The 27,918-nt window shown below is 36.6% G+C and overlaps 1 protein-coding gene across 1 annotated transcript; it reads right to left on the minus strand.

The window, feature by feature from the left end:
* Positions 1–1,344: 1,344 nt before the first annotated feature.
* LOC138715041 (uncharacterized) lies at positions 1,345–27,918 on the minus strand. Its single transcript, XM_069847477.1, has 3 exons — positions 27,549–27,918; positions 14,947–15,128; positions 1,345–1,544 (listed from the first exon to the last, which is right to left on the minus strand). Exons 1-3 carry the CDS (start codon positions 27,805–27,807, stop codon positions 1,413–1,415), a joined length of 573 nt encoding a protein of 190 aa, XP_069703578.1. The 5' UTR covers positions 27,808–27,918; the 3' UTR covers positions 1,345–1,412.

Here is a 27,918-nt window from a genome sequence, read left to right on the forward strand (position 1 = left end):
TCTACTGTCGTGCGACCCGCCAATTCGTGTCTCAATTTCCCCCTTTTGTGTATCGCTAGATGATGCTACTTGCTCCAACTCTAGGTCACGTTGGATACATTGATCCTTCGTCTGTTCATCGCCATTTACTTCATTGAAATGTGTTGTGTAGTTTAGTAATTATAGCCGTGACAAAACTGGGCTGAAATTGTGTCAGTTGACTTTCTGGAATGGCACACTAGTATTTGACCGAACTTATAGACGTATTCACGTCAAAAAATTATATATGTAATTTATTTACTTACTTACTTACTTACTTATATCTTCAATATAAAAAGTTTTCCAATAGAAAACTTGGGGCTTTGAAATATCTATAGAAATTTATATGCAAAATTAACGTAACCATTAACCGCAACGCAATTAGAGCAAACAACATGCTTCGCTTTCCTCTAAAAATCACTAAGTATCTCCAATGGAAAATTTCTTTAGACATAAATTTTAGGGTTTTAAGATAGCCGATCTACATAAATTAATTTTCAGATCTAACGTACAGTAAGTTAATTCTAAAGGTTGCGGAATTAACAAAACGAAGAAGAAAATAAAACAAAAGTATAATTTGAGGTTTGAGAGATACATATGCGGTATATGTCTAACAAATATAAAATATTATATGTACGTTAATATTGGTTACTTTCTCGAACAAGATGGTGGTGCGTTGTTATTGATAACGAAAGAATTCGAAATTGTGGTGGAAACCTAAGCCCAGTAACTAAACAAAACTCTGCAATGGGATGGATCAAGTCACAGACCTTTCTCTACTTTACGTTTACGGGAACTGTCGAAATTCGTATGGAAATTGTGCCCATTTACCATCACTCTCAGGTCTGAACTACGTTTGTCAGAATCATGTCAATGGATATGGACAGTTCTATAAACCTTAATACTTAGTCCAGTTAGAATAATTTGGCTCTTGCTCGAGTTACCTTGGTCAAAGATTCCATCACGCAGTAATATTCACATCATTAAGAAAATTGCGAAAACATAATTATATTATTCAGCAAACATCATACTGTAGATCTATATCTGTTATTCCTGCTGAAGTCTGGAGGTTTTTCTTCTTTTCTTTACTACCATACCTAAATGGAGAAAGTGAAGAAGTGCAACATCCTCTCGTGAAAACCAGAACACAAGATGGCGAACGAGTCACGCGTCTCACTCACCTGACGACTGCATTGCGACAGAAGCTTGCGCCATCTCGGGACCGTAATTAAAATAATCGCAGCTTGCAAAACGCGGGCGCCTGTCTGCACTCGTTTGTTTGTTCGCTCGTAACAATCGACGAGCGCTACAAGGACGAAAAAGAGCTTGTGTGACAGAGAAGAGTATTTATTGCTAGTTTCATGTTATAAATAAATTAAACAAGTAGCGCGGGTCTACAGGTCCTCCAGGGGCACTCCGCAGCGGACGTTGTAGAACTGATCGCACACCTTGAACTGCTGGTGGAACAGCGTTCCATTCGGACAAAGGAAGCTGCGCACCAGGTGGCCCTGGCACAGGTGGAACGCCTGCAAAACAGAATGTAGCAATGAATGTTCCAGTTATTATTTAATACGCACGTGACTTGTGAGTTGCGAAGACAGATTTGTTTATAGCCACATTACGATTTGAACTCAGCAGCCAAGAGTTTGTAGCACTTGTAAGGAATAATAATAATAATAATAATAATAATAATAATAATAATAATAATAATAATAATAATAATAATAATAATAATAAAATATAATATAATAATACAATAATAATAAAATAATATAACAATACAATCATAATAATAAAATAATAATAATATAATAATAATAATAATAATAATAATAATAATAATAATAATAATAATAATAATAATAATAATAATTCTCATTCTACCTCGCTTCGATTATTGCGACGTTTTGTTCAGTGATCTCAGGATTGATTCCGCTCAGAAACTACAGCGTGTTCATAACGCGTGCGTCCGCTTCATTTGTAATGTTCGATACTATGATCATATCTCACCTTCTTTCGAGAAGTTATCATGGCTTAGGTTACATGAGAGGAGAAATCTGCACTCACTTTCTCTCTTATATCGAATTATGCACACTTCATCCCCCTATTATTTATTCGCTCGTTTTCATACTCTCTCTCACTATCATAATATTAATACTCGATCACAACGCGATAACACGCTAGAAATTCCACTTCACACATCATCTCTGTATTCCTCATCTTTCATGTTGCTACCTCTCGTCACTGGAACTCTCTGCCGCCTGAAGTCAAAGGCTGCCGAACATTGAAATCTTTCAAATCCAAGTTAGAAAATTATCTTATGACGAGTTGTCAAACTAACTTACTATTATGACAAGTGTTGTATTGCATGTTTCCACGTATTCACATTTTTTTATGTTCTAGTGATATTTAACTTATTTTATATTTGTTTTCATATTTTCCGATAATGGTATATCTCTAATGTGATAAGTTGAGCTATATATAATCATAATTTTCCTTACTGTGTGTACTTAAAAATATTGTATTCATTGTATGCTTTGTACTGCACTATTTTATTACTACTATTATTATTATTATTATTATTATTATTATTATTACTATTAGGCCTGTTATTATTATTGTTATTATCATTATTATTATTATTCTTATTTATTATTATTATTATTATTATTATTATTATTATTATTATTATTATTATTATCAATAATTGTCTTATTTTTTTATACTTTGTATGCCTCATTTATTTTTGACCTGCTGTTCACATTTTATTATGCTTTTTTCTTTCTTTCTTTCTCTATGTTATATATTATGTCTGATTTCTTCTTACTTCTTGTTTACATTTTATTATTATTATCTTATTCAGTTTTGTGTGTAAAATTGTAGTGTACTTTATAAATTTGTAGTGTTTTTGTAATGCAGTTTTTACTCCTGGTTGAGTGTAAGAGAAGGCCGTATGGCCTTAACTCTGCCAGGTTAAATAAATAATAATAATAATCATCATCATCATCATCAACAATAGCTCGTCATTAGATGAAGTTCCTGTGCTTGAAACCAGCACGTCCATTCAGGAAAATGTCCACTGCTGAATGTTCATGAACAAAAATATCCAACATTTTCCAATACATTGTTCATTCATTACAAACCCAGCATTCTCCAGTTTTTGTAGAGCTTGTGAGGAATAATAATAATAATAATAATAATAATAATAATAATAATAATAATAATAAAAATAGCTCGTCATTAGATGAAGTTCCTGCCTTCCTCTTAAGGTATAGTTTATTTGCTCATTAATTTTAACACTGCATTAGATATGTTTATAAAGCGATCGTATCGTTTACTTGAGATAATCACTCTTGTATCATATGCAAATAATACAATGTTAAAATTGAAATATACCGTCTATACTTATCTAGTTTTTATATAATTGATTATAACATAAACGTTTTCGGCACTAATGTGCCATTTTCAAATGTATGAAAATTTGCCTAATTACATATTCAAATAGATGCACATGAACTGTGTGAATGAAACATATAATGTGTACCCTTGATGATCTCATATCACATATTAAACAATCTATATGTAGATAATTAAATAATTAAAAATTAAAAACACACACTTTTTACTAACATTTAAAATCTGTTTCGATTTTCTGCTGCAATTATCCATCATTTGGTGGAACACTGGGGTTATCTTGACGTATTATGTAGTCAAATGCAGTTATTCAATTACTTAAAATGTTATAAACTTACACCGAGATACTAACTGTTAAAATATTAAAATCCTTTATGTTAATTCATTGTTATTGCACCAAGGTTCCTTGTTTTTTGTTCACTTTCACATATTGGAGCACTTTACCATGATCGAATGTGGTGCGTAATATAAGTTACATTGATACCTGGCTATTGTTTTCCTTCGGTTTGCCGTGGTTGGATTATTACATATTTATGGTTGTCACCGTCCGATTATCAGTCAAGCCTTTACACTGCGAACATAAAATATTGTTGTTACGTATTTGAATATGCTGATGGTTAAATGCATTGAATTGGGCTAGTGACTTACGTACAATGGCTGGACATGTTGCGTGCTCGACGTTGGCCAGGCTACGACTGAGAGTCGTTCGATGCTCACAATGGTTCTTATCTTAATGAACATCTGGCGGAACCGGAAGTAATGTGGGGATGGGGGGATGTGATGTAATAAGCTGAGATGATGTAGTCTGATTTTTCGAAACTAATTTAAATAAATTGAATAGTGGGTTCTTGGGATTAACTATTTGCTCGTTAGAAGTTGGTTCCCTTTATTAAAACTCTTAGCGTTGTAATATTGTTCTGCCATGTCTATTATGGGGCTGTTAGTGACTTTAATAATTTTTAGTGCATCTTTTATATTACATAATTCATGGCCTTCTTCAATAAGGTGATGAGCATATTTCGACTTGTTTCTATTGTATTTGAAATCTGTGGCGTGTTCTTTGTATCTTATTTTGAAATTACGGCGAGTTTGACCGATATACTGTTTGGTGCAGTTCTTGCATTGCAATTGGTATATACCACTATTTAGGAGAGGTTCATTGGTGTTGATTTTATTGGGGATTATGTTACGAAGCATGTTATTGGTTTTGAAGGCTATGTTAATATTTTGTTTTCTGAAAAAATTATTAATTTGATTTGAAATTTTTCCGAAATAAGTCATGGTTTGCCATTTTTTATTAGATTTTGCATTTTCTGGTTCCAATGTAGTGCATTTTTCTTAAATAATTTGGCTTTTCTATTTTTCAGTAATTTATGAATTAAATGTTTTTCATAGCCATTTTCTGTTGCAAGGTTTTGAATATAATTGAATTCTTTTTTGTAATTATTCCTATTCATTGGAGTCGTGAGTAACCGGTCAATTAGGTACCTAAATTTGCTGACTTTATGTGTTGTGGGATGGGTGGAATTATTATTGATAGAGTGTGTGGTAGCCGTTTGTTTTCTATGTATATTGAAGTCTATTTTAGGGGGTCTTACAGTAATATTTAGGTCTAGGAAATTTATACTCTTGTTAACACTTGTTTCCAATGTGAATTTTAAATTTTGATGAAGGTTATTAAATTCTTCTAATATCAATGTATCCTGATTTTTGTTATCCTCGTAAATAATTAAAGTGTCATCAACATATCTAGTGTATGTGACGAAATGAAATTTATTAGTTAGGGTGTTGAAATGTTCTTTTTCAATATGCTGTAAAAATATATTAGCTAAGAAACCCGATAAGGGATCTCCCATTGCCAGTCCTATTGGTTGGGCGTAGAATTTGTTTTGAAATTTGAAGTAATTTTGTTTTAATGAAATTTGTAAAAGATTTATTACTTGTTAGATTATATTATTATTTAATTGGAGTTCATTTAATTTAGAGATTATGACATCTAAAGTTTCATTGATGGGGATATTTGTATATAGGTTGGTTATGTCAAGTGATAATAATTTCGTGAATTTTGTGGTTTTCTTTTTTTTTTATTGGGTTATTTTACGACGCTGTATCAACATCTAGGTCATGTAGCGTCTGAATGAAATGAAGGTGATAATGCCGGTGAAATGAGTCTGGGGTCCAGCACCGAAAGTTACCCAGCATTTGCTCGTATTAGGTTGAGGGAAAACCCCGGAAAAAACCTCACCCAGGTAACTTGCCCCGACCAGGATTCGAACCCGGGCCACCTGGTTTCGCGGCCAGACGCGCTGACCGTTACTCCACAGGTGTGGACGCGTTGTGGTTTTCAGTTTTCGTAATTTATTTATCAATTGCCTTGTGTTTTTGGTGGTGTGTTGGCTTTCTTGTATAATGGTTGTTTTCAAGAAATTGTATAGAAATTTGTTAAGTTTATGGTTAGGTGCATTTCTGCAGTTTACTATTGGTCTCATGGTTAGTTCCGCTTTGTGTGTTTTAGGTAGTGTTTTCAGTGTGGGGGCTTTGGGGTTTTTCATTATTATTGTATGGCTATTATTTGTTGGGATTATGTCTGGTGCATTTTTGATAGCTGCTTTAATTTGTTTCTGATATGTTTCAGTTGGGTCGGTTTTTAGTTCAGTTATCTGATTATTGTTGAAGAAAGTGTTGGTTTTGTCAATACCATTGTGAGCATCGAACGACTCTCAGTCGTAGCCTGGCCAACGTCGAGCACGCAACATGTCCAGCCATTGTACGTAAGTCACTAGCCCAATTCAATGCATTTAACCATCAGCATATTCAAATACGTAACAACAATATTTTATGTTCGCAGTGTAAAGGCTTGACTGATAATCGGACGGTGACAACCATAAATATGTAATAATCCAACCACGGCAAACCGAAGGAAAACAATAGCCAGGTATCAATGTAACTTATATTACGCACCACATTCGATCATGGTAAAGTGCTCCAATATGTGAAAGTGAACAAAAAAACAAGGAACCTTGGTGCAATAACAATGAATTAACATAAAGGATTTTAATATTTTAACAGTTAGTATCTCGGTGTAAGTTTATAACATTTTAAGTAATTGAATAACTGCATTTGACTACATAATACGTCAAGATAACCCCAGTGTTCCACCAAATGATGGATAATTGCAGCAGAAAATCGAAACAGATTTTAAATGTTAGTAAAAAGTGTGTGTTTTTAATTTTTAATTATTTAATTATCTACATATAGATTGTTTTATATGTGATATGAGATCATCAAGGGTACACATTATATGTTTCATTCACACAGTTCATGTGCATCTATTTGAATATGTAATTAGGCAAATTTTCATACATTTGAAAATGGCACATTAGTGCCGAAACCATTTATGTTATAATCAATTATATAAAAACTAGATAAGTATAGACGGTATATTTCAATTTTAACATTGTATTACAACTTGCTTACCGGATAAACCATACAACATGAAATATGCAAATAAGATCTCTTGCTTTTATTTCTCTGCATTTTCTATCTTTTCTTATCTAATTTTATTACCTCCTTCTTTCTGCTTTGTTATTTAATCTCTTTATCTTCTCTAATTTACTCGCATTAATTTCGCCTTTCCTTCTTTCTCTCTCTTTTTTTTTACTTAGATCTACGTCCTCCATTTATTTCCCTACTTCCCTCTTCACGTTCTGAGAAGTAGGGAAATAAATGGAAGACATAGGTCTAAAAAGGTAAAGGTATCCTCGTAACATGCCATGAAGGCACTTGGGGGGGCATGGAGGTAGAGCCCCATGCTTTAAAAAAATGAGAGAGGAAGGAGGAAAGGCGAAAATGCGAGTAAATTATTGCCTATTTCAATATAGCCGTTGCTAAGCAAATTCGGAATACTCGTTACAAACTCCAATTAACATAATGATCAAATCATTCGTTCGCAGAAAGAAAAAAAAAACAAAACATTTTAGTAAATGATAGATACATGTAGGCCTACCACTATCGCTCCAGAAGTAGAGATGGCAATAAATTATATTGGCGGTGTGTGGAAAGAGAAAATCTTTTAACGCAATATGTATAAGCAGTTCAGATCTGGATAACATAACGTTGTTAGAAGATGAACGAAGACAACATTTTCATGGAACAGATCTTGCTACAGTTCAAGCTCTGCGGGTCAATGCGATACTAAGGGAAAGTACTCCAGAAAGGCCACCCAAAGGATCATCCAGAACTGTAAGAGATCGGACAAATTGAAAATGAAGAAATTTTGACAGGGCTTCCTGAAAGAAACAGACTTAAGAGAAATGTAAATGCTGAACAAAATAGAACTCAACGACAGAATATCCAGAACGAAATTATAATAACGCAATTCCAAGCAGGTCACGTAAATATTAGGCCTCCTATAAACAGGATTATTATATTGCCAACCAAAGGAGAATAGAAAACATAGTAAGCAAGTAGGCCTACAATGAATATAAAAATAATGACGACGTTAAACGCTATTTGCGTGCTATACCACACATCTTAAAATTTCGTATACAGTCAGAGGCAAAAGAGGTTGAGTAAAATTATGAAAAAGATAATGGGCCTTTTTTACATTGGACATTTTTGTAATGAAATTAGTGGACAATGAATAAATTGGACTTTTTCCAGTGGACATTTAATTGAGTTGACATTAATACAGTGCGGACATTTTTACGTATGGACATTTCTGTATATGAACATTTTGCATTGGACATTTTAACCTCCAACCGTTGGTAGTTGTACGCCAGAAAACATGACCTGCAATATTTTACTTAACAATGAAGTAAACAATTCCACAATATGGATAATCAATTTCCATTGTTTGGACCAAAAAATGATTTTTTACTTTTTGACATGAGACATGAGAGGTGCAAAAGAGAAAAACTGTAACTTTTGACACGAAAAGTTTACTTTGTCATCACACGTGGTACCATAAAAATCAGTTAAGTGGTTTCCCACACGGTCAACCTCTCTCCATTCTTTATTTAATGTGTATCGACGTTTTCAGACAATATTAATGGAAATAGTGGGTGTGTGGATTATGTATATACCAGTATGAATATATAAAATAAAATACACTGCAGTGTTAGAGAAAATAGAAATTATTTTATTTTAATACATTAATTCATGTATAGACGTTTTCACCATGTATTGTGGGTCCCTATCACCACGGCATGGCGCGTCCTCAGGTTGCGGATAGAGGAGACGGCCTCCAGATATGGAGGGTAGCTGCGAATATATTGAATACGCAGTCGTGGACGGCCGATAACGGTTGGTCCTCCAGCTTGGGGGTTGGGCGAAGGGCTAACAACCCATCACCGTAAAAAAACAGCTTGTTACGAATCCATACAATAAGCCTCGGAATGGGACTGATTCTCTGACACGACCGCAGCAAAGGAATAAGATCCAAAGTTTGAGATGGGCAGGGCATGTAGCACGTATGGGCGAATCCAGAAATGCATATAAAGTGTTAGTTGTGAGACCGGAGGGAAAAAGACCTTTGGGGAGGCCGAGATGTAGATGGGAGGACAATATTAAAATGGATTTGAGGGAGGTGGATATGATGATAGAGTGGATTAATCTTGCACAGGATAGGGACCGATGGCGGGGTTATGTGAGGGCGGCAATGAACCAGCGGGTTTCTTAAAAGCCATTTGTAAGTAAGTATAGACGTTTTCACGCAATCATTGGGATTTTCTTAAATCCCCTGACAATTTTTTTAAAGGACCAGATCACATTATCGAACTCTTGTCTTTTAAGAAGTAATTTTTACATGAAATAATTGCTTACTTTGCTCATACCATAATTAATCTTCAGATAACTCACAGATGGCTTATACTTTGCTTTTTATTACGGGACAGAAAAAATGCATCGTTCATTACTGACTGATTTAAAAAGCCACATGTGAATTAATAATGACTTTTGGTCAACCAATTAGAATTGAGTAGCCATATGGTTCAAGTCTTAATATACAGGAACTGTCAAGTGGCGCGCTTTCTCGTGGCATTGGATTCTTGATCTTATGAGGGGAAAATATGAAGATGACCTCTACAAATGGAGATGCGCGTAGACGATGAATACCGGATATCATGGAAATGCCAAGGCTGCACGGAGAAAGTAAAGATGCAAGAGAAAATACGTGGATTTATAAATAGCCGAAGTGAAACAACGAAGGGAAAAATAAGTAGTTACAGTAAAACCTCCCTAAAACGAAACGCGATCGTTGTAGATTTTTTTTTTTTTTTTCAGTTTTCACAGGTTTTCGTTTTACAAAGGGTGAGTTTTGGCAAAACTAAGAATAGACTACTGCAATATGCTCACTGTAGGAAGAACACAACGAACAAATAATTTGAAATAAAAGTTATTACAGTACATGCAAAGTGAATTTTATTTTCATAATCATTAACTTACGTAAGTGCAGCCTCTCTCTCTCTCTCTCTCGCTCTCTCTCTCCCTCTCTCTGCGCCCTAGTTTCTTGGCGATTTTTTTTTGAAGGGAAGGATTTCCTTCGCGTCCTGCATCAGTTCAGAGTGTAAATTGCGCGCGGTTGTGTAACAAGTTGTGTTTTGTGGAAAATAGATTAACTTCACTTTAGACAAATCAATCCTTGGATGGCAGGTAGCATTGTCTAAAAACAGTATGACCTTACGACCTTGACGTTTCATTGCTTCATTAAAATTATGAAGCCACTCTTCCATAATAGAACTGGTCATCTAGGCTTTTTTTATTAAATCGCACAGTTGTACTTTATTCGCACTGTTATTTAACAATGTATTGGCATATTAACACAAAACTCAGAATAAATAAACGGAAATGTGAAACTAAATTGACACTACACTACAATTATTCGCAGTTTTATTCGCACTGTCCACTATCACTGTATTGGCTTGTTAGCACAAAACTGAGAATAAATGAACGAAAATGCAAGAGGGTTGAAAGAAATAACGGTACAGGAGGTCAGTAACGTGCCCGGTTCCTTGACAATAAGTACAGAATAGTGACAAAGAATAGCGAAAGTCTTCCAGATCATTGCATGTACAGGCACACAAAAAATTATGCCATGCTTCGTACAGTATTATTGCAAAATTAAAAATGATTTGATAGAATTTAGCAACAGTTACGCTTGAAATTACATTTGTAAGTATTACTGATTTTAAACTGTGATAAGTCAATTAGACTGAACTCTAAATAAAATTATTAGATTATATTACATTATATTGACTATCGGAATATCTCTATCATCATGCTTACTAAGATAAATAAAAAACATTCAATTGAAATAAAAAGGAAATAGAAAAAAAGGCAAATGAAATGAAGGCAGTGAGTGCGACCTTTCTTCTTATTGGCAAGGCCGCGCGTCACACTCCAGTTGTCATGCCGTCCGGTCCACATGCAAATGCAGGGCTCGGACAGGCGACCCACATAGCTTTCCGACCCTACCGAGCCTCACATGCCAGGTAGCTGACCCTACATTGCCTCACATGACGACGACGACTGGTAGCTACCTGATCATGGATGGATGTAGTCCATCCTGGTTTGGGTTTCCATACGCTCCGTAAAATACAATAACATCTCTTTTGTGACTTATGTGTCCTGTTGTCCCAAAAGAGGTCTTCAGGATATGTTTTTGTCCTATATTTGAAAATTAATGTGTGAAAAAACAAAACAGTTATTTTATTATAATCTCCATCACTGTCGGTAACATTGGAAGTGACACTGAATGTATACAATATTTTGTTTAAACAGTTCATACTATGGAGCAAGCTGCTACCAGATCAAACATTGCTGAATCTCATTTGTTTGATCAGATAATAATTGTGAGAATGTTCTGAATTCCAAAGAAAATAGTGAATTGAAGAAAATTCTTAAATCAAAACATTTAGATGAAGTCTGGGTTGACCTGTTCAAAAGTGTTATGAAAAGCTCCCTAATTTAAAAAAGTGAAAGAGTTCATTATGTGTTACAAATGCAAATGTCGAAAGATTGTTCATCCGCATGATCTAACTGTGGGCTGATAAAAAAACATGTTCCATGCAAAGACAGTAGAATCAATGCTTATCGTGAAATCATCTTTCAATCGAACTCCGGTCTCCTGCGCGACAGACGAGGATAATTTTTCTTTCTTTGCTGGGTTATTTAACGTCGATGGAATTGGTGATAATGAGATGGTACTTGGCGAGATGAGACCAAGGATTTGCCGTAGATTAGTTGACATTCGTCTTATGGTTGCGGAAAAACTCGGAACTCCGGATCAGCAGGCAAACGCGCTAACGCCCGAGCTATACCTGTGGCTGGTAAGCTAATGATTAGGATTAGCATTCATATACAAATGCATAGACCTAGATACTGTATTTACTGGTCAGTTTAAGGCCATGCAAAGCATTTTTAGACAAGGTTTGAACGCCTGTACAAAGTTAATCATGCATTTTTTTCTTCATATTTTAGGTATTCCTAGATGTAATAGACTCTTGTGCATTTATTGTAGCATATTTTCAGGATTTGTTTTGTAGAGACCCCCAAATTTGCATATTTTATATAGGCCTAAAACAACTTTTTTTGATTGTCTGGTTGTTAGCTCACAACATTTTTTGGTTGACTGTATTCGATGGCTTGAAATTCCTTGCACAAGAACGGTGGCTGTGGAAAATCCAAAACAACTACTCCCTGTCTTTGGTCCACTTGCCCTCCAGTCGGTAATGAAGGACACTGAGCTACTGTACAACAAAAAACATTTCCAAATATTCATATTCATCTGACTCTGATACCCCCTATCTAGCTTTTCTCTGTTTCACTTATTCTCGGTTGGTATGCCAGCAGTTCGTGTGACAAGTGAGTGATTTTACTGTATTTTGTGAAAGTTCGTGATGCCTACCTACTTTACTTTATTGTTCACTAGCTGAAAGCATCCGGCGTTGCACGGGTTTTCCTTTCTGCTTCTATTTTTAATTAAACTGATTATTGCATTTTCGGAAATCTCGGAAACCTAACTATAGACAAAACGAATTGTCTTTAATAAGGTAAGATGAAACTTTACTTAACGTCACTTACATGAATTGATAAACTTCTTAGCGAATTGTCTGCCAGCGTTAACTCAATATAAAACAGTTCTAATCAGGCACCGAAAAGAAAACATGTCTCATGTGCCTGACGTTCGACAGTTTTTTTTAAATTTATATATTTATTTCTTTTTATTTATTTATTTCTTTCTTTATTTTCGTGTAGTTAGGACCATTAGGCCTTCTCTTCCACACCGCCAGAAATACAAATAAAATAAGAGAAAAATCAAACTATGAACAAAGTAAAACCCAAAGAAAATACGATTCCTTTTCCTCTTTCTGATCAGTTTCAGCATCGAATCAATATGTAGGGCCTACTTATTGCACGAATTATCTAGTTTTAGCCTTCATGATGTGTAACAGCAATGTTATTTAATTTCGTGTTATAATTTTCATGCCCTCGTGAAAGTCGATGTTGAATACAACAGACAATAGACTAATAAAAACAATTGACTATAGAAGATTACATTTTAGTATTACACATAAATGTTTGATCGTATTTATTTTTATTCTTTATTTTTTAATTAATTTAACGTCCATTTGCACAATTTTAATATAGCCTATGTTTTTCTCCTGGTTATGAAGTTTAAATGTACAAACTTTGGCACATATCGGTCAAAGCGTGTAGATTTGTATAGAGAAAAAAACGCACGCACGCACACACACATTCACTTTTATATATTAGATAATCTCTGATGCAATAATGTGCACCAGTGGTCGTCAGCACTCGCTGAAATGGGTTACGGGTAAGCAATGCATGGCAACATACACCCTCGTGCACGCTGGTGCTGTAAGAGACTTGGGGGTAAGAGACGCTAGCCCGAGAGTGCAGTGTTCTGATGACAGCTGATGTACACATTGGTTTCGTCATTGTCCTTACATATTTAAAAATGTAAAATTAACTAGTAAAAAAAACTCTCCAATGAAACATTACTTCTAAAAAGACACAGAAGTAATTCAACCACCCTATAGATTTGTGCACAGAAAAAAATTTTCTCAGAGAAAAACAAAAAAAAGTATCACTCCATTTTGAGCAAAAAGTAACATTTTTTTATTTCACTTTGCTAAAATTAAAATTCTGAATTATTGTTTATTTAACGACTCTCGCAACTGCAGAGGTTATATCGGTATGCCGGAATTTTGTCCCGCAGGAGTTCTTTTACTTCCGGTAAATCTACTGACATGAGCCTGTCGCATTTAAACACTCTTAAATGCCATCGATCTGGGCCGAGATAGAACCCGCAACCTCGAGCACAGAAGGCCAGCGTTATACCGGCTACGCTACCGAGGCCGACTTCTGTTTCCTCTGAAATCAAATATTTCTTCAAGCAATAAATTTCAACATATGAACTATCTTCATCCAGGTGAAGTCCATCTACATTTGAAAAAAATAGTCTATTGTCTTCAATTTTTTCTCTTTCTGGTGGAGATCTTAGTAATATACATTCCATAGATATTTAGGCTATGATTGATTATCTCGATCCTGAGGTATTCAAATCATTTTCGTAAAATTATACTAATAATTAACACTGAAAATCGGGATATATCTGGGGACAAATTATTAAGTCCGGGGACATTCCAGGGACGAATTTTATTCGGGAACTATCCCCGAGAAACGGGAACATCTGGTAACCTTAACCCAGTTGAACATACTTTGCCTTACAAGGTAACTATCTATTACTGTCTCATATGGCAGCGACTTGACCACAACATTCCTCGCAAGCAATTCTCCGACCCAACCCTTACATTCATATTACTGCTTTCAACCCTACATGGAGCTAGCTGACCCTACCTTACTTGACAACTCGATGGCCCAGAACCGGACTGTTCCAAGTCCATTTTACTATTTTTTTTTCAGGAGAGCTATTTTAAGCTCCTGACATTCAAAGCTTCATGAAACAATTTGGAATAACTTCATAGCAATCTTATGGAGAGCAATATTTACAATTTTGTTCGATTGATATATGCAGACAATAACTGCAACACAATAAAACACAGATTTCTTTCTTATAAAAAGTTGGACCTAGAACAGTCTGGTTCTGAGCCATCGAAACTGTTATCCGACCCTAGAACTTTCCGTATGTTTCATTGCAACTATGTAATCCTATTTTACTCGCAACACAATTATTGGATCTCAAATGTTTGTTGCACGACTGCTGTATATCTCTCCTACCAGTACCGCATATGCGTGCTCAACTGCGATTATCTCTCTGGATAATCACCTGAAAATATTGTCGTATCTGTACCTTTTACACTGTCCATGTGTTCACCTACTCACCTGACAGTATCGTCTACCTATTTATCTGACACTCTCCTGCTTTGTGAGCACCTGGAATTACCCCGCTACTTGTTCACCAGACAGTAGCCGTGAACATCTCACCTCACCTGTCAGCTTAGTTTATCTGTTTACAGCTAATTTGCTCACCTGGCAGTACGCTTCCGTGTCGGCATGCAGCCCCCAGTCTCTGCCATCACAATTGAATGAAGTTTGGGGTACGCTGTGCAGTGTGGGGTACAGCGGGGGGTCGTGCGGCAAGTGCAGGTCGTGGTAGGGGTCGTGGGGAGTTCCGTCAGCGTTCAGATAATGGCCCGCTCGCACCATCAGCGCTAGAATATAACAGAAAACACGTCCTATTATTTAGTTGTCGTCGATGTTGTAGCTTGCTTCTATATCCAACTAACATATCCGTTCAAAATCCATTCAAGGATCAGGAACGTTAGGCGATAAAAATTCTATAGGCCTACGCGACTTTCATCGCATACGGAAATAATGCCAATGGCTCCATAGAACATATTGCTTCCAATGCAAAGTTCTGCGTTCAATTCTGCCATTAAGCCTACTGCTTTTTCAATTCTTGATAAGAAGATAATGAATGATCTGAAGACAGAGAAAAGTGGGAACATGTCCATTCGAAATTTCGCTGGTTGAAAGAATAAAATTCTGTGTGCAGCGATACTATCCGACGAACAGTAGAGGAGACAAGACGTATCCTGTGACCTTATCTGTGCTGTGGCTATATCACCAATGGGTATGGAAGGGGAAGATATGTTTCAGTCAGAGATGAACTTTCGTGTTGGTAGAACCATGAAATAGACACTCTTTCTAATAACTCATTCTTTCCCCTCTCGCACAGCTCACATGCCAGGTCTCGCCTCCTCATCTGTACAGTACAGTAGTGGCAAAAAAAAAAAAACGGACCGACCCTTGTAGCCGATTTCAGAGCCTTGTTCACTCCAGAGCACGATAGACTGGTAACTAGGACTTTCGTGGTTCGAATCCTGCCTGGGAAGGAAACTTTTTTTTTGTTCCTTATTCAAATTTATTCCCAAAACTTCTCGATTGCAGAGATATTTTACTACTTAATTAACTTATTATTTCCAGAACATGACAGTGTCGCTCAGATTAAGCGTTTATTCCGCAGACAAAATGTTTCCAGGCAGGTGGATCGGTCACACAGACCCAATCCGTTGGCTTCCGCGATCACCTGAATTGACTCCCCTGGACTTTTTCTGGGAATTCATTAAGGATCGTGTCTATTCGACTAAGCCACACACCATTCCTGATTAGTTTAACGAATTGAACACACGATACAAATGGTTATGCTTGACATGCTCACCACAGTCCATGAAGAGTTGATAAGTCGCTTACGTTTGTGCATTCAGCAGAACGTAAGACATTTTGAAAATTGTACACCATAATTTGTCAACAATTGAAACTTTTTTTACATTTATGTCCTTTAATAAAGGTTTAAAACACTAACCATTCTTTCGTTTAATAGCTCTGGCGGCGAGGGGAGGGCGTGTTTGTTTCCAAATCGACTGTACGGCACCGGGAAGGTTTCTTTCTCGTGAAGATGAACATCATTTTAAAAATTATCCAAAATAATTTTTTTCGACATTTTCGTTACTTATGAAAGATCCTGTATATCAAGGGTATATGTATATACCAGGCGTAAAGTTCGAGTTTCCGATGTTGTTTGGAGATATGACCAACGCAGAAGATGCAACGCTATAATAACCCTGACTCCAGATAAAATATATGTAATTGAAGGCCCTTCTGAAAATCCAAGTCATGGTTCTAATTGGGGAAGGATTCATGCCATTGAAACTGTGGAGGCAATTAAAGAAACTGCACGAACAGCAGATGCATCAGCTGCAGCCATTTTTCAGCGTCACGCAAGAAATGTTTCGAGTGAAGCAAACCTGAACCTGTCTTACTTATTTACTTAGTTACAAATGGCTTTTAAGGAACCCGGAGGTTCATTGCCGCCCTCACAGATGTCCACCATCGGTCCCTATCCTGTGCAAGATTAATCCAGTGTCTATCATCATATCCCACCTCCTTCAGATCCATTTTAATATTATCCTCCCATCTACATCTCGTCCTCCCCAAAGGTCTTTTTTCCTCCGGCCTCCCAACTAACACTCTATATGCATTTCTGGATTCGCCCATACGTGCTACATGCCCTGCCCATCTCAAACGTCTGGATTCAATGTTTCTAATAATGCCAGGTGAAGAGTACAATGCATGCAGTTCTGCGTTGTGTAACTTTCTCCATTCTCCTGTAACTTCATCCCTTTTAGCCACAAATATTTTTCTAAGAACCTTATTCTCAAACACCCTTAATCTCTGTTCCTCTCTCAAAGTGAGAGTTCAAGTTTCACAACCATATAGAACAACCGGTAATATAACTGTTTCATAAATTCTAACTTTAAGATTTTTTGACAGCAGACTAGGTGACAAAAGCTTCTCAACCGAATAATAACAGGCATTACCCATATTTATTCTGCGTTTAATTTCCTCCCCAGTGTCATTTATATTTGTTACTGTTGCTCCAAGATATTTGAATTTTTCCACCTCTTCGACAGATAAATCTCCAATTTTTATATTTCCATTTCGTACAATATTCTGATCACGAGACATAATCATATACTTCGTCTTTTCGGGGTTTACTTCCAAACCTATTGCTCTACTTGCTTCAAGTAAAATTTCCGTGTTTTCCCTAATCGGTTGTGGATTTTCTCCTAACATATTCACGTCATCCGCATAGACGAGAAGCTGATGTAACCCGTTCAATTCCAAACCTTCTGTGTTATCCTGAACTTTCCTAATGGCTTATTGTAGAGCAAAGTTAAAAAGTAAAGGTGCTAGTGCATCTCCTTGCTTTAGCCCGCAGTGAATTGGAAAAGCGTCAGACAGAAGCTGGCCTATACTGACTCTGCTGTAAGTTTCATTGAGACAAAACATGAACATGCCAAAGGAAGAAACCATGAAGAGAACTGTCCGAAAAGTACGAAGAGTAAATTTGTCACCTAAGCTCCGACATATAGATGAATTGGAAGACATTGATGATCAATGAGCCATTGGACACAATTTTGGTGGCAATTTTGAAACATAAACCATATAACATTTTATGCAGTGTGGCAATTTTGAAACAATCACATAACATTTTATACCGCGTACCTATGGATATTTTACCTGTCAAAATAAATTACTATTATTTTTAAGAAAATGTGTACTGGTGACCAAAAAGTCGAAGTGACCAAAACACCGGGTGACAAAATGGCAGTGACTAGTTGGTACAATTACGAGAGTTCTGGTGACGAGAATTTCGCTTCCCCGATCAAACTGGTGATAACGAGATCGTATATGGCGAAATGAGGCCGAGGATTTCCCATGAATTACCTGATATTCACCTAACAATTTGGGAAAACGTCAGAAAAAATCCAATCAGGTAATCAGATCTCTAACTCAAGTCCGAGCGCAAATCCGGAAAAGCGTGCAAACGCTCTACCGCCTGAGGTACGCTGGTGGTTCATGTAACACAAAAAAAAAATTTAAAAAAAAAATCGAGTCAGTATTCTTAAGTTATGTGCTTCTGATTTCAGATAATGCCCATTAATCTTTAATAACAATTATTATATTTTCATGTGTTACATTCCCGGATAAACTGACTTACAGATATTAAAAATGAATGAAATCTAACCAGTAGTTTGAGAGAAACCGCTGTACACAAACTGACAGGAAGACAACTTGCACATGATTAGGCCTACTTTATCGGTATCCGAGATTTTGAAAACGTCATTTTCATCAACATTTCTAAATTCATTTTACAGTATCACAATATTTTCTCTGATGACATACACCTATATTTAGACTCAAATATTAAATTTTAAGACAGTTGGTATGCTTACAGATTTAACCCGGACGTGTTTTAAATGGAAAATATAGCCTAGAAATTTTAAAAACTCTCTGGACATAGCTCCGGGACGCGGGGCGAAGCCTGAGTATTAATACTGACCGGAAAAATCGGGATGTTTGGGCTCACTATTCCGTAATATGATATAAAACACTATTACGAGTTAAAACGTTAGAAAGTGTTACGGCAAGCTGTAACGAAAGGTTGCGATATTTCTACCAACTGAGATTCCGATCGCCGGTGTTGCAATCTCGAAACAGGACATAGCATGTCAACAATTTTCCCAACAAATTTTTGCACTTTAATAATTACTGCTATTGGTGTGACTACGTTGCAATTAATTACAGTAAGTACGAACGATAATACACTTGTCATAAATCGCGAGATTTTACGAGAAGCAGAGGGAAAGTGAAATGTAATACCACACAATTACAGCTGTTATTGACATAGTAACCATACAATCACAGGACCGAATACCACAAGAATTCAAATTAAATTTATCATGTAATGATCACTAAATTACAACACAAGTGCAAATTGAACTCTAATACGATGGTCACTGAATTACGCTGAGTAATTTAAAATTAAAATAGGTGATATGATTGTCGTTGAATGCACAATTACAAGTTAAAATGGCAATATAATGATCACAGAAATAAATGAATAAGCTACATACTAATTAAAACCCTGACAACAGCTGGAATAATAGTTGTGTACAAGCATACGTGTCCCGCGCCGTGGCGTCGCGGTCTAAGGCATCCCGCCTAGGACTCGAGTTATGGAATCCGCGCTGGTTCGATTCCTCATGGGGGAAGAAATTTTCTCATGAAATTTCGACCAGTGTATGGGACCGGTGCCCACCCTGCATCGTGATGCACTTGGGGAGCTACAATAGGCAGCGAAATCCGGTTGCGAATACCAGCTATAACGGCTGGAGGAATCATCGTGCTAACCACACGATACCTCCATTCTGGTTGGATGATCGTCCACCTCTGCTTCGGCATGTGGGCGTGAGGCCAGCAGCCGGCCGGTCGGTCTAGGCCCTTCACGGGCTGTAGCGCCACGGACAAGCATACGTATCTTCAGCTTCTACGAGTGTGGAGTACAGCTACCCAACTACAAAATCTCTTCGAGGACAAACGTTTAGATATAGTCTACCGTTAGTCAAGGTAAAACACTCCACATTTAATTCAGTTGACTCCTTACTATTAGTGATGGATTTCTGTAAGCATCGAATATTTTATCAACGTTTCCAACTCTTCCACCCACGCGTGGCGGCTATATTTCGAGCCAAATCTATAGATCTAAATGTAAATAAAGAAGACTAATATCGGTGTAAACGGTGAGATTGATAAGTAATTATTGTGTACGTAAATTATATGAAAATAAAATGACAATACAGTTGGTTATTGAATCAAGAATTATTTTCTTTTTCAAAATGACATATGTGAAATCATAAAGTACATAGTCTGCCATTTAGTCTGGAAAAGAACGCCTTTTAAATGACTATTACTGAGAGGGAAATATGCCGCCGGCGTAGTTTAGTCGACTGAGACTCCTGCCTGCTGATGCGGAGTTGCGCTTGGGCGTGGGTTCAATCCCCGCTTGCGCTGATTACCTGGTTGGATTTTTTCCGAGGTTTTATTTTTTATTTTTAATAGGTTATTTTAAGACGCTTTATCAACATTTTAGGTTATTTAGCGTCTGAATGAGATGAAGGTGATAATGCCGGTGAAATGAATCCGGGGTCCAGCACCGAAAGTTACCCAGCATTTATTTACATTGGATTGAGGGAAAACCTTGGAAAACACGTCAACCAGGTAACTTGCCCCGACCGGGAATCGAACCCGGGCCACCTGGTTTCGCGGCCAGACGCGCTAACCGTTACTCCACAGGTGTGGACCCGAGATTTTATCCAACCGTACGGCGTATGTCAGGTAATCTATGGTGAATCCTCGGTCTCATCTCCCCAAATACCATCTCGTTACCACCAATCCCATCGACGCCAAATAACTTAGTAGTTGATATAGTGTCGTTAAATAACCAACTGAGATTGAAATATACTTCGTCACACACGCACAAAGTGTCGATAAGTCTTCATCTTTATCCATGCGATTGAAAATCTCCTCACAAAACACCCTTCGGTTGAGAATATTGTGATGTTTAAATTTATTTACCGCTTGAACTTTGTGCGGATGAAAGTGTAAGTCGTATGAACAGATGGGACGGGATTATGGTACCATATATTAAAATGTCGAAATTAATATCAAATAGCTTCAAAACTATCGTCGTTCTTGTAAAAGCTTTTAAATTGCAAAAGCACGTTGTTCACCGCTCCATCTTTCCATGATGACTAAATGGCATTGTATTGGCAACATAATGTGCGTGCAGTTTGTCGCCCCTCAACTGTGCTGTGAAAGATACTCACTTGAGGAACATATTATCAAAGACAGCTCCAGTTTTTGCGATTTCGAGATATTGCTTTCATAGAATTTTTTGTGCTGAATGCGATTCTGGAACTGTTTATGTTCAAAAACGGACAGAACAGGGCGAAAATAGCACTTAATTGTGCGCTTTAGAATCAAAATGTAGACAACTCCACTGTGGCTTGGTTTCAAATTAGGGCAATTCCTTCAGTAACAAATGAGAAGCCCACATTCGTACCACATTTCCCCATCACGCATCGCGAATCCATCATGGCTGATTGTTTTTCTAATCCGTTTGTGGATGAATAAGTACTATTTTACGTAAATTTGCTTTCAAACCGAGTTAGAAGAGACTTAGATTCAAAAATAGACAATTTCACTTTAAATATGGCTTCATTTGGTTTCAAAAACAGACAACTCCATGACTTAGTTTCAGAGATGGACAACTGCAATTTTTAAACTTAAATTTCGATCTGCATATTAATTTTAATCACATTTTGAGACTGAAAAAATATTCCTATGACCCATGAATATATTTACGTATAACGGTGACATTGGTTTACAAGAATATAGTTTTTCGCCTCTCCTGTAAAAAAGCAAAAATGAAGTTGTACAATTTTGATGCCAAACTCCTCACTTACTCACTCACCCACCCACCCACCCACTCATTTATTCAATCCATAGTTCCGAAGTCGGAACATAGGTACTCGCCTAGGGGAGATTTCAATACCTACAAGGAATGTAATTTTATTACACTTATTTATGGACAAGGTACAGAGGGACAAATGGTAAACTCATCGCCACAAACGCCACCTACTGTGAAATTAAAGTATTACTAGGACGTGAGAGAGGAAAAATTTAGTCTAGAAGCTCTAATTTAGGCTTGGAGGTCTTTAATGTGCCGAAAAATTCCAGCACGGAACACAAGGCTTAAAGTCCCTCCTGGAGAACTTGCGCTCCGAATATCTGCGTCCTAAAATCCATTGACCCCAGCCGGGTTTGAACCGCAACCCTTGGGTCTAGAGGGAAGAACTTTACTCCTAGACCACTCTGAGAGTATTTGAGAGATATACTCTCCTTAAAATCGTTCGTTTCTCTGCCGGACCCCATATTAGATAAAACTAGGAATGAAGACGCAATTTTCAATTCACTGATCAGTAACCAATAATAATAGGGACCATACAGTGTAATAAAAGATAATATTAAAAAGCCTTCCTTTACGAATAAAGTAATAAATGATACCGGTACGTAGATAACAGGAAGTTTTAAAAATAGCCTATGCTGTCTTCTGCCATATTTTTTTCAAAGGGTAGGAGAGATGAACTTTCTTTAGCAAAAAATAAGACAAATTCATTGTGTTTCATTGGACACGTTTCATTTCAGATGCTTCCTTTCCAATATAAAGTGACAACATGTAACATACGCCAGTTATAATTGTAGGAAAGATTGAACATCAAATTTCTTCATAAAAATAAAGACTGCACAGAACCAAAATGGTTTGGCGACACTGTTATGAGCATTTATCCCCCTCATATCAACAGGTTATCTGTTACCAGTGTATTATAGAAACATGCTTTAGCTGTCACATGAAAATTCAGACTCTTATGTGTGTAAAGGCTGGTCCACAATGAACCGGGAACGAGAACGATAAGTAGAGAACATGAATTTGAAGATTTTTTATTCACAATAAAAAAAAGAGAGCGAAAACGACTATGCATGTCAATAACGATATTAGGCCTACGCATTCCAATGTCATTTATATATAATTGACCAATGGCAGCCAACATGAACACAGGTTAACAACTTCAAAATTTATGGCGCGAATTATTTAAGAATTCAATTCAATTGGTAGTCTGGTCACATATACACGTAGCACGTACTGAAAATAATTCTACTGAATTTCTGGGTTAGTCAACAAGCAATGGATGAAGAAGGCATTATGTCACGGCCTCCTTGCTACAAAATATAACACTAAATAGCTTTTTGCTGGCAGTAGAATAAATCTAGTAGACTATGATCGGAAACGAGAACGGCAAAGTTAAAACGTGGTCAACGTTCCCGTTCCCGTTCCGTGCTCCGGTAAGGTTCTCGTCAATTGTGAATGGTCACATCTAAATTTATACATTTATTTTGACAATATTTTCGTTCTCGTTGTCTCGTTTCCGTTCCCGATTTATTGCGGACCAGCCTTTAGTTGTGTAGGAATTACGTTGAGAAGCTCCAACAGGGCGCCTCCTCATCTATAGGCCTACCAGTGTTGTTAATTCAGCGGTTTTCCCGCTAGATCTGGCGTTTTTCTGTGTTAGTTTAGCTGGCTAAAATTTATGAAATTTGTATTGCTGATATAGGAATTTAGCGTATTTCGAAAAAAGAATTGCAGAAACTTGACTGTGTACCGCCGATCAGAAAAAAAGTTACGCCACATGTGGATCACTTTGGGGCCCTTGTCATCTATTTACCCTATGCATTATATTAATAATTATTCCTGCTTCGGGCTTACATTTGGATCTACTGAAAACTTACAGTACGACTCCAATTCTCTGAATAAAAATTTCTACCCGGCTTTATTAAAAATGAGTCAAGTAATAATTTTACATTACGCGAATTTCACACTAAAGCTACATGAAATCAAGAAAATCACGTTCAATTAATGTTTACAATCCTTACAAAACAACATACGTATCCACATCACTTTAAATATTTATATATCGCAAAATGGAAAATCAGTTCTTGGAATAGTTCGTGTGTTTGGATTTAAGATCACAAATGATATCGCTTGAATACAAGCGCAACATATTCACACTAATTAAACTAGTGAAACTAATGTTGTAAACTGAGCAGGAGATAGCAACAGTCTCTAATTCATCGAAACCACATGCGGATACTCGCTCGGTGTTATTCCAACAAAACTTAACTTTTGGAAAATGAAACAACATACATAATATGTATTAAATATACTATATTATTTGGGAATATTTACTGTCATCTATTAAATTTTTTCATTGGAAAATTAAACACATACACAGACGAATTGTCAGAACTACAGAAAATCTTCGTTTTATGTTTCAAATTTCACGGCAGCAGGCGTGCTTATCAGGAACACAGCACGAGCAGCTCGTACTGACAGGATAAAATGGAAATGCGCGCGTGAGTGCGTGTGTATGAGTGAGTATGTATGCACGTGCGTCCAAGCTATATTGAATATTCTGCCGCCCCGAGCCATTAAAAAAATGCTGTCTCCTCAACACAAATGTTGATCTAAGAAAATTTAATCGAAACGAAGGTAGAGAATTGGATAATTAATATCCAAATGATAGCATAAAAAAGGAAATTATGTACACACAATTAAATATAACTTTAAATATCAATAATGATGTAGTGCAGTACTCCCCCCCCCCCGATCACCGTCCTCCTTTTTGCTGGATCTGATATCTCCCAAATTTTGTTTCGCCCCCTGATTGGTGAAATAGTCTCTAGTTGCTCCGTTTTTTGCCCAGAACGCTGGATCACCACTAATTTAACTTATTTCACTTCCACACTCATTACTGTCAGCACTTTCATCAGATGAACACTGATTGATATTGCCATTAATTTCACTTTCGTGTTGTTATAATAAAAGTAGTAACACACAACACATTAAAGACGTATTCACATCGGTCTCTGAAAGAATGCCCCCTCCCCCTTTTTCATTTTTAGGAACTTAGAAGAAATCCTATTTTCTGTGTCACCTTAAGCATTTTTTGTTCCTTTTCGTCTTTTTATTTTACGTTTTGACTGTTTTCTTCATTCAGACCCACTTAATCTTTTTGCATCCTAACTTAATAATTTTAAAATGTTATAATCTAGCAATAATTTTAATTGGTTATTTCACGATGCTTTATGAACTGCTTTGCTCATCTAGCATCTGAATGAGATGAAAGTGATAATGCCGATCCTATGCCGAACGTCATCGAGCATTTGCTCAATGGATTGAAGGAAAACCCCGGAAAAAAACTCAACCAGATAACTTGTCCCAACCAGAATCTGAATCCAGGCCCTCTCGTTACACGGTCATGTATGCTAACCGGTACTTCACAGCGGTGGACTCTATCAGTCATAAGCGCCACTCTTAGCATCTTGTTAAAGTCGAATAATTACTTTTCTAACAAACTGCATTCTGTAAATTTCAGATATTTAATGAATAAGATGCCAATGTCAGCATGCAATCTGTGTCATTTTATTTTGAAAGAACATGAGCTATCATGTAACAATAAAATCAAGGAACTTAACAAGCTTTAATTCTGTTACTCACGTGCTATACATAATAGTCTTTTGACTGTTATAATCAGACAACAGCTGTAGGCTCATTTTCTGTTGCGTGTTAGTTAACTACCTGTTGTTTGGAGATATATATATATATATACTGCTGTTGATCGATCAAAATATTTAATCGATAGATTAATCGAGTTCTGATCGAATTCAAAAAATGTTTTAATATACTGTAATATACAATTATTGTTAAATTTAACTTGTGTTAGGTGGTAAGCATAAGTATTAAATGTTATATATCTGTATATATTGTATCGTTATATTACAAAACAACTATTTTAATTACTTACTAACATATTTATTATGAGGCTTATAATTTATTGTGTCAATTTCTCTGGGAATTTTTAGACAAACATTTAATAACAAGAAGTATGAAGACTCCATGACTTTAAACATGTGAGTGCATTTACATGCTCCGAAGTAAGTGCCGCTTTAGTAAAAATGTTTCCTGCATCACTAAACACTAATAAAACTTTTTTCTGTCAAGCACTTCTCCACGATCGTTCAATTTAAATCCAAACGTTTCACCGAGTTTACTTCTCAAATTCTCATATGATATAAAGGAGTTTACACTTTTCACAAACCACAGAAAACTGATTGTTTTTCTTTACCAAACTAAACACACAACCTTCATATACAAAATCAGTACAAAAACTGCAACTGCAAAAGTATAGCGGTCGAAACAGAAGACTGGCACCTATTGTAATCGAATTACCAGATTTTAGAAAGAGAAGAAGGTAGTTACCCTCTCACTTGCACACAGTGTAGACATGGCTATTTTATAAGGGATGAGGGGACGAATCCCTAAAAAGTATGTATTTCATATGCTAGGAAGATGAGCTGACAACTAGGTGGAAGTTTTCTTGGAAAACCATAAAACTTAATAAGGGTTTCGCATTGTGTTTCAACTTTCAATAGGCTAGAGGCAGTCTAGGTCACTGTCTTCATATCTCCATCTCTTTCTGAAGTGTTTGTGCAAAGATTTTCCCTATTCTACCTGGTTTACAGTTAGAAAATAGCAGTACTATTGTGCTTTAAAGTAAGCAATTTCCGAGAGAGAAATATTGTCGAAATTTTTGGTATGACTTTGTACTAACAAAATAACAATTAATATCAACTACAACCGATTAATTTTAATCGACACTTTTTCTCCAATTTTTAAGTTGAGTGTCCCCTTAATTCTGCTACACAGTTTATTTCAGTGTTTAATTAATAGTTCATAGTATTTTGTTGTTTAATTCGTAAACAACTCTTGTATACATGTAACTCTCATCTAAATCAAATTGTTGAATTCTTTGTAAGTTCATGCATATGTATATACACTTTTTGCTGGTTGAGTGGAAGAGAAGGCCTTACGGCCTTAACTCTGCCAGCTAAAATAAATCATTATTATTATTATTACTATTATTATTATTATTATTATTCGATTAAATATTTTGATCGATTAATCTTACAACAGAAATTGATCGCTCAATCGATTAGATTAATCGATTAAATCCCACTTATATATATATATACATATATATGCAAAACGTTTGCGTCATATGCGCGCATAGGCCTATATTATATTTCTCAAATTTCAACAGTTCGAATACGGTAGAAAAAAGGCTAGTCCCAAAAATTTGCCACTCCCCAAGACTTGCCGCCCTGCGTAAAAACTGTCTTGTGTATGTGTGTGTGTGTGTGTGTATGTATGTATGTATGTATGTATGTATGTATGTATGTATGTATGTATGTATGTATGTATGTATGTATGTATGTATATGTACGTGTGTAATAAGTATGTATGTATTTATATGTGTACGTGTGTAGTAAGTAAGTATGTAAGTATGTAAGTATGTATGTATGTATGTATGTATGTATGTATGTATGTATGTATGTATGTATGTATGTATGTATGTATGTAAATTCTATTTCGCCCAGTCGTAGATCAATGAGTTACATTTTGACCGGGTAGAATTTGCGACAAGTCGGACGAGGAGCAAGCACTTCGGTCGCACTTGCCGTTGTAGCCGTCATGTCACTATCCCCTGCCTCTGTAATTGAAACGGGAAGTTAAATGAAGACTTGCACTTGGATTTGTAGTGACTCACCGGCCAGCAGCAGCAGCAGTAGCGGGCTTGTCTGTATGTTTGTGAACATTGTTGCGGTTTGTAGCGCTGGACAGCGACAAGTGAGTAACGGCACGCGAGGCAGCGCAACAATACCGCGCCGCGCGGCGCGGCCCCTCCAAGAGCGTAACTGACCTCCACCCCCACCGGCAACAAGTCGGTGAGTGACGTCATGCCGTGGAATTTTGGCGCAAAAGGGCAGAAGCGAGGGTCCGGGCTTGCGTCCTTGGCACTTTCTCATCTCGGTCCGATCTAAATAGAACGCCACACAATTCCTCAAAGTAGAAAGGCGCCAGCAGTGGCCAATTTTTTCGCACCGAAGGTCCGGTGTGGGTGGATGGCGCAACCGCTT

Source organism: Periplaneta americana, chromosome 15, assembly GCF_040183065.1.
Source record: "Periplaneta americana isolate PAMFEO1 chromosome 15, P.americana_PAMFEO1_priV1, whole genome shotgun sequence".
Classification (NCBI taxonomy): domain Eukaryota; kingdom Metazoa; phylum Arthropoda; class Insecta; order Blattodea; family Blattidae; genus Periplaneta; species Periplaneta americana.

Excerpts from the sequence above, each read along its gene's own strand:
- LOC138715041 (XM_069847477.1), bottom strand. The coding sequence starts at position 27,807 with ATGAGAAAGTGCCAAGGACGCAAGCCCGGACCCTCGCTTCTGCCCTTT. Across the intron at positions 15,129-27,548 it reads ACTGCTGCTGCTGCTGGCCG|CGCTGATGGTGCGAGCGGGC; the intron begins GTGAGTCACTAC and ends GTTATATTCTAG. Across the intron at positions 1,545-14,946 it reads ACACGGAAGCGTACTGCCAG|GCGTTCCACCTGTGCCAGGG; the intron begins GTGAGCAAATTA and ends TCTGTTTTGCAG.